Source organism: Podarcis muralis, chromosome 13 (genome assembly GCF_964188315.1).
Source record: "Podarcis muralis chromosome 13, rPodMur119.hap1.1, whole genome shotgun sequence".
Lineage (NCBI taxonomy): Eukaryota > Metazoa > Chordata > Lepidosauria > Squamata > Lacertidae > Podarcis > Podarcis muralis.
The window spans coordinates 11,463,317-11,471,815 of NC_135667.1; the positions used below are offsets into that span (position 1 = coordinate 11,463,317).

Sequence of the window (8,499 nt, forward strand, 5' to 3'; positions counted from 1 at the left end):
CACAGGGAAATTACCATGCTAACAATTCTACAGATTCTAAATACAGAAATGACAGACTCTACTGTTATTTACATCTTTCTCCGTATCAGCTGCTCTCTGTTATTCAGCTCAGGCCTCACCACAATAATGTAGCATTTAGGGGAAAAGATGCAACCCAGCAGCCCAGCACTGGAAGCCAAGATGGAGAAGATCTCCACAGCCACCATGTATTTTCCTCTGGTGCTCAAATATGTAGGAAGAAAGGAGAACCAAACACTGCAGAAGACCAGCATGCTGAAGGTGATGAACTTGGCTTCATTGAAGCTGTCCGGCAACTTCCGGGCTAAGAAGGCCACAGTGAAGCTGATAATGGCCAGGAAGCCCATGTAGCCTAAAATGCAATAGAACATGAGAACTGACCCTTCATTACATAAGAATATAATTTCTTCACTGCTTGAGTGCATGTCCACATCTGGGAATGGGGCAGAGGTTGCCAGCCAGAAGGCACAGATTCCTACTTGAATCACAGAGCAGGAAAGGACAATGGAATAAGCCAGTTTTCTGCCTACCCACTTCCTGATTGTGGAATCTGGCTTGGTAGCCATGAATGCCAAAACCACTGAAATAGTCTTGGCCAAGATGCTAGAGAGGGCCACAGAGAAGACAATGCCAAAAGTTGTTTGTCGGAGTGGGCAGGTTGCCTTATTAGGCATTCCAATGAACATCAAGGAGCAAAGGAAACACAAGAGGAGGGAGATGAGGAGAATGTAAGTGAGGCTTCTGTTATTGGCTTTGACGATGGCAGTGTCCCGGTGCTTAATGAAAATGCCAAGTACCATAGCTGTGATCAGAGAGAATAAAAGCACAGAGAAAGTTGAAACCATGGCCAAAGTTTCACCAAAGCCTAGCACGTTAGGTTTCTTGGGAATGCACTGATCCTGCTCTTCATTTGGATATTGATCCGGAGGACATCTGGTACAGGTTTCCAATCCTGAAAAAGGTGATATAACCATTGGAAACAACCCAAATATGCTTATGAGGTCTTTTGTGTTTTTGTTTACACAAGTCCCCTTATGATAGTTTTTCAAAACTTTTTGCCCAAATGCTTGTGCCCTTGATGCTTTGAAGATAAGGTCCCCAAAGAGCTTTCTTCTTAGAGAAAAAACTACCACTTCTGTTGCATCCTCCCTCCCCCAAAACTATAGTTTCTTCCATGTAAAATTTTTATGTCTTGTTGCTTCAAAACAGAGCGGGCGGACATACACTCATGGTTTAGATTGTTAAAATGTTTTATTAAGATGTGGCAGTACAGCAGTGAGACACTGGCAAGAGGAAACTGTATGGATACAGTGTTAGAAAATCTTTACATTACAGATCAAGCTCACATCCTCATGGCATACTCCCTAGAAGGTTAAGATAATTTCTTCATAGTGGCAGCTTTTACTGAGACTGAAGTGAAATCATTCTACTATTGTTAATAAACAATATAAATTGGTATCAGACAGAGCAAACCCCACTTCCGATTTGATCAGAATATGTTAAAATAACTTGTATATGCTAATATGACATCTCTCACCCTTTTCATCTGAGAACATCCCATGAGGACATGGATCACAATCATAACAACAAAACTTCTCCCCCTCCTTCTTTTTCTTCTCATAACCAGGAAGGCAGTTGGCATTACATAAGGAAAGGGGTGGCACCTATCCAAAGCGACACGAAGAGGTTAATATTAAGAAAATGTTTTAGGGGATTCATCTAACATCTGGTGATCTACCATTAAGTAGGTGGGCCAGAAATGTTAATGTGCCAAAGCAGCACATATAGTGCGATAAAAAGCTACAGTTCTAAGCATCATACAAACACAAGAAGATTACAATTTTTCATATCTAGATTGATTAATGCTGCAACCATCACATAATTCAATCTAATACTACTATTGGTTATTTGTTTTGATGGAAGTGCAACCTCATGCCCTTTGCTTTAGGAAATTCACTTCATGTCCCTTTAGTGAGGTTCAAGGTGTTGGGATTTGGAAGTAGTGAAATATTGTGGTTCTGCTCATATTTGGACGGTCCCTACCACTTATACCATTGGAATAAAGTGAAGATGAAGTGAAGATGGTGGGCAGATGTATTGGGGTTGTGATGGACTGGCTTTATAAAACCAGCTTTATAAAAAGACAGGGGACTACAATACAATGTGTACATATAATAAGTTGGAACTTTTTGTTCTCTACAAAATCAATTTATAAAGTCTGGTGTCATTTTTCAAAAAGAAATATTTCCAACATTTCCCCCAATGATTCTCAATACATGAAAAAATAACCTCTTCATCCTTCATATACAAGGAAATGGGCATGGTATTTAGCAAATATTGGTTTAACAATTCTGAAAGCAAAATGGATGTGGGCATTAAAATATTCCAAAAATGTTTATCTATGTGAACCTGAAAGAGGACTATCTTAAGTCAATATTCCAATGGCACTTTACTTTATAAAGAATTTATTTATGTATTTATTTTGAGAAAACATGCATTGTTCAAGGCATAACGGAATTAAGGCAGATCTAATAAATAATAAATAATAAATAATAAAGCGCGGGTGGCACTGTGGGTAAAACCTCAGTGCCTCGGACTTGCCGATTGCATGGTCGGCGGTTCGAATCCCCGCGGCGGGGTGCGCTTCCGTCGTTCGGTCCCAGCGCCTGCAAACCTAGCAGTTCGAAAGCACCCCCGGGGTGGAAGTAGATAAATAGGGACCGCTTACCAGCGGGAAGGTAAACGGCGTTCCGTGTGCTGCGCTGGCTCGCCAGATGCAGCTTGTCACGCTGGCCACGTGACCCGGAAGTGTCTGCGGACAGTGCTGGCTCCTGGCCTATAGAGTGAGATGAACGCACAAACCTAGAGTCTGGCAAGACTGGCCCGTACGGGCAGGGGTACCTTTACCTTTACTTTAATAAATATCTTTTAAAATAATAATTCCTTTCTGGACCAAAGTACTGAAGATTTCTCCTTCATAAGTCAGCTGTGGTTGAGCTTTTCACAGTGCTGATTTTCTTTACCAATATATATCCTGAAAGCAAGAGCGATCATACTGCCATCAGTATAACTGAGATCTGCTTGTGAGGATATTGATGCCTTCAATGCAGTGGTGTACCTAGGCTCCCTTGTGCCTTCAATGCAGTGGTGTACCTAGGCTCCCTCAGTGCCTCCAAAGTCGGGAGGGACCATGGAAAAGAAACTCAAAAAGTTTGCTTTTTGTCACCTTTTGTGCTTCTTTGGTCACTTTCTCCTTGGCCATCGGTTCTGCCTCCTGCCCTCCTTGGTCGGTCTGTCTGCCTTCTTTCCTGCATCCCCCTTCCCTCCCTCCCTCCCTTCCTTCCTTCCTTCCTTCCTTCCTTCCTTCCTTCCTTCCTTCCTCTTTCCCTCTCTTTTCTTCCCTCCAAGCCCTGCTTGGCACTCCGCTCACACTTATAATAGTGCCACTGACCAACTGGGGATGATGGCCAACGCCTGCAGCTGGATTTCTCCACCAAGGCACAGAGAAGATCCTGCATGCCTTGCCCAGCAGCCCATGGGGTACATGGATGGGCAGCTGGGCTCCAAGACACTCTGAGCAAGGCATTTTGTGGTCTTCTCCTGGGCCTGGGCCCGTGGCAGAAGCCAATCAAACACCTTCATACACCTCTGCTTCTATGATTCCAACTCAACACTCAAATTCATGAAGTCTTTTGTGCATAATGCTATTTTTTATGAATGTGGTTCATTTGTTTACTTATTAATAAAATTATTAGTAGCATTATTAGTAGTGGCAGCAGCAGTTGGGCAGCATTTCTCTTTTCACCTCAAGTGGCAAAACTAGAAGCTCTCGCACCTGTGTACAGTGATTTCCTTACCTGAGTGAAGACTCTGTGCCATTGGATTTTGTCCCCATTAATGGTGAGCTCTTTGCCAGGAGGAGCCTGCGGATCCAGCCTTCCAACTTTGACCCTGACATATGAATTATTTGGGAAAGTGACCAGGTTTGTAATATCAAAGCCAGCTGCTAATTCTCCATGTTCATTTAATGTGATTTCATCCCCAGCACTGTTGTTGAATGAGATTCTCTGCAGCAATGAGTGGAGCTAGGTGGAAAGAGAGTCAGAAGACATCCTGTTTGGGTGTGAACATCCTGTTTGGGTGTCTGAAGGCAGTTAGGGGGTGGATGGTCGCTAATGGATTGAGATTCAATCCCACCAAGATGGAAGTAGTTTTTCAGGGGACAGGGGGCAGGGGGCAGGGGGCAGGTAGGTGTGGGGGGGATTCCCTAGCCCTGAATGGTGTAATTGTGGCCTTAAAGGACCAGGTGTGCAGCCTGGGAGCCATTTTGGACACACAGATGTTTATGAAGGTGCAAGTCAATTCTGTGTCCAGGGCAGCTGTCTACCAGCTCTGTCTGGTATTCCAGCTGAGACCCTACCTGCCTGTGCTCTGTCGCCCCAGAATGGAAAATGCTCTGGTTATCTCCTGCTTGGATTATTGCAGTGCGCTTTATGTTGGGCTACCTTTGACATTGACTCAGAAACTAAAACTAATCCAAAACACAGCTGCCAGGCTGGTGACTGTGAGTGGCTGCCAGGAACATATAACACTGGTCTTAAAGGAACTCCATTGGCTCCCATTATATTTCCAAGTAAAATGCAAAGGGTTGATGCTGACCTTTATAGCCCTTAGTGTCTGCTCCTATATACCTGAAGGAGCATCCGCACCCCAATCATTCAACCCAGATGCTAAATGGAGAAAGCACGGAGCCACCTGCCCTGCTGAATGCCCTCCCATCAGATGTCTAGGAAATGAACAACAACCTGACTTTTAGAAAACATCTGAAGGGAGCCCTGTATAGGGAAGTTTTAAATGTTTCATGTCTTGTGTTTTAATTTGACAGAGACTTCCCAGAGTGGCTATGGTGCCCCAATCAGATGAGCAGCTGTAGTCAAACAGCCTGGCACTGGCACCGGCACCATCACTGCATGGCCCTGGGTTTCCAGGCACCCACAAAATTTTTAATGATGGGGCCAGGAGCCCTCAATATTCTGCAGCTCCATCACTACCTCCTGCTGCAGCAGTGGGTGATGGAGCCCCTTACAGACCCTTTGGGAGAAGCCTTAGAGATCCCTCTAAAAGGCCCGGATAGGCCTGCCCGGGCGCCTCCAAATCTGTGACATCACATGTAGCACATGACATCACACATGCGCACCAGACCCCCACAATGTGGGTTGAAACATAGTGTACCTGGCTAGAACGGTCATTTCAGGCAGCTTGAGATACACTCTCAAGTGGCTGAGGCATCCCAGCCAGAGGAGTTGTGCATATAAATAATAATAATAAAATATCAAACATTAAATACTTCCCAATGCAGGGCTGCCTTCAGATGTCTTCTAAAAGTTTTGTAGTTCTTTATCTCCTTGACATCTGAAGCGAGGGCGTTCCACAGGGAGGGCGTCACTACAAAGAAGGCCCTCTGTCTGGTTCCTGGTATATATTTCATTATAGTACAATGAAGAAATTATGACATTTCTAGCAGCATGTGTATGTGTGTCATAATTTCTACATTATACTATACTTTAATGAAATTAAATTTGTCTCCCCTCCAACTAAATCTTGGTCATTTTTGCATGGTAAAATCACCAATTTTATGGTCTATTTTCCAGTATACTTAAAATCCTTTGCTTATTCTGGGCTACCCCACATATTCTTCAAAACATTGCTTTGCACAGGTAACTACCATAGAGTTATCAAATTTTTGAGAAGCAAATTAGGAACCACTGGTCTAATTAAATACCAGTAGAAATACTGGAATGGGACACGGGTGGCGCTGTGGGTTAAAGCCTCAGCACCTAGGACTTGCCGATTGAAAGGTTGGCGGTTCGAATCCCCGCGGCTGGGTGCGCTCCCGTCGCTCGGTCCCAGCGCCTACCAACCTAGCAGTTCGAAAGCACCCTCAGGTGCAAGTAGATAAATAGGGACCGCTTACTAGCGGGAAGGTAAACGGCGTTTCCGTGTGCTGCGCTGGCTCGCCAGATGCAGCTTGTCACGCTGGCCACGTGACCCGGAAGTGTCTCCGGACAGCACTGGCTCCTGGCTTATAGAGTGAGATGAGCGCACAACCCTAGAGTCTGGCAAGACTGGCCCGTACGGGCAGGGGTACCTTTAGAAATACTGGAACAGTGCCAGTTGTAGAAAAATTATTAGCTTGTCAAGTAGTTGCTGCTTGTGTGTCACTTATGAAAGTCTGTATAATCTAAAGTCTGCTTAGTATAATTATAGGAAATGAAATAATTTAAAGTTAATCTTTGAAGTATTTATTACTTTAGTTATTTACTTATAGATGAATGCCAACTCACATTATATTATCAACACAGTGCAGAACACTGAACACTTTGCAAGGTGAACACTTTATAAGAGGAAACATTACCTGCCAAGGCTCTACATTCTGAGAAGAGAGTCTGTCTCCACCTTTTGTCCTTTTGTGGATTGCTTCAGAGGAGTACCTAATATGTAAGGCATGTGCCAAAGCATAGACAGCATTATAGATACTGTAGCTGTGGCCGGTCATGCTCATTTCAAAAAATGGTGCAGGAAGGCTCTCCAGCAACTCCTCTCCAGTACATGTGTCTTCTGACGCTGTGGAATTTGAAAGTGAACAACTGAATGCTTGTCCCCAGAAATCGTTGATAAAACCATCTGCATCTGCCCAGGAAGGCTTTACATTCCTCAGAAAGTCTGAGAAGTCTTGAATCTCATTGGAGTGAATCGCAGACGAGATAGCACCATGGAACATTTGTACATTAATTTCAATAATTTTTTTAAAAGCATATAATATGAAATCAATTTGGGCTGTTGTAATCCATACTTTTCCTCCAGGTTGCTTTCTCTTAGATGGAGGCAATATCAGCTGAATCATATTCCTTACCTCTATAGTACTTGATAGCCATAAAATAGATGTACTTTCTCCATATATAACAACTGCATTAGCTTTGCTTGACATGAAAGCTGGGGTCAAAAGCCTTGTGTCACCCACCATATGAAGTATGTTACCAGTGAAATGCAGATGGTATTCTATTTTTTCAGTGAATTCTGAACAGATTCCATTCTGGAAAAGCATTGGTTCAATGATCTGCAAGAAATGTTCTCCAGCTTCATTATTTGGAGTCATGAGCCCGACCCATTTCCATCCGAAATGCAGAAGTAACTGGATAATTCCTTTGTACTGAAGATCTTCATTGGGGACCATGCGGTAGAAGGAAGCAACTTTGATTTGATCATTTGTGGCTGGTTCAAATGAACCATATGAAATCTGAAAAAGGAAAAAGCCAAACCTTTCCAAGTGGAAATAAGAATTCACAATGCACCTATTTTCTGAGTATAAATCCTGTATATCCCATATTTACTAATCTTAGTCAGGGCCGACCCCCATCTACATAGAAAATATATTGCTCAAAAACCAAAGAAACAATATTGCTCATTTAATTTTGTAGATATTAATTCCTATTATTATGGGAGTCATCACAGCTGCATACTTTTACACACAGATTCTCTCCAGGAACAGGAGAGCTTTTATCCTTGCACTGCCTTCAACAATACTCCAAAGTGGAACTGGAGAAATACAAGCAATTGATCATGTTCTTTTGGTCTATAATCTTGTAGAGAGAGGCTGATGGCATTTCTACTAAGAACTCTTGTGGGAGGATCTCCTGGAAATTCGGAAGATTTCCTGAATATTGTGCATTTTAATTTTATGTGACCACAATAAGCCATAACTTATAAAAGATGCAGAGATACCAAAGGAGCAGAAACGATTATTTATGTATGCGACTACAGCAGCACGGATACTACTGGCCCAGAGATGGAAAGAAGTCCCGACCAGAGAGGAATGGCTGCTGAAGTTGATGGACTACGCTGAAATGCTGAAAATGACCGGGAAAATCAGAAGAGAAGAACTTTAAAAAGGAATGGGAAAAAATCATAATGGATTTAAGAGAACAAGGAAAACAACTAAAAACTCTGACAGGATTTGAATAATGCTTGTAATGTATGAAAACCTATGGTAAAAATGGAATAGAGAAAGTAAGAGAAACAGTTGGGGGGGGGGGGAAAGATTGATAATAGTAACCATGGAATGGTGGAAGGAATGGAAGGATTCAGGGGATCTTAAAGGATGATCCAGGAAAGATTAAGGCAACTAAAAAGTAGTCTAGTAATGCAGCAGAACAACACCATATTGGTAAAAATATATCCATCCCCAAATGCCAGAAAAATAACAAGAAATTTGTTTTCAATAAGCCTCTGAAAGTGGACAATACTAAAGATCATCATACCTGTGCAGGGAGGTACCCCATTTATAATATTGGAACATATCAAAAAATCTTTCATTAAATATATTATACACACATTCTTTAGAACCTAGGTCCTTTCATGTACCCGGTTGGGTAATAATATTATACCTCCCCCCCAAAATTCCATAAATTGCAACCCATTTCC

At 42.6% G+C, this 8,499-nt stretch overlaps 1 protein-coding gene across 1 annotated transcript; it reads right to left on the bottom strand.

Moving 5' to 3' along the window:
* LOC114583432 (vomeronasal type-2 receptor 26-like) lies at window positions 1–7,252 on the bottom strand. Its single transcript, XM_077917982.1, has 4 exons — window positions 6,434–7,252; window positions 3,876–4,103; window positions 1,556–1,682; window positions 1–970 (listed from the first exon to the last, which is right to left on the bottom strand). The coding sequence occupies exons 1-4, from the start codon at window positions 7,250–7,252 to the stop codon at window positions 69–71; spliced, it is 2,076 nt and encodes a 691-aa protein (XP_077774108.1). The 3' UTR covers window positions 1–68.
* Between the last annotated feature and the right edge of the window lie 1,247 nt (window positions 7,253–8,499).

What these genes read in the sequence shown, in the direction of transcription:
- LOC114583432 (XM_077917982.1), bottom strand. Translation starts at nt 7,252, where the DNA reads ATGGTCCCCAATGAAGATCTTCAGTACAAAGGAATTATCCAGTTACTT. An exon ending in GGCACAGAGTCTTCACTCAG is followed by an intron (nt 1,683 to 3,875) that starts GTAAGGAAATCA and finishes CGCTTTGGATAG; the next exon opens with GTGCCACCCCTTTCCTTATG. An exon ending in GATGTTCTCAGATGAAAAGG is followed by an intron (nt 971 to 1,555) that starts GTGAGAGATGTC and finishes CACCTTTTTCAG; the next exon opens with GATTGGAAACCTGTACCAGA.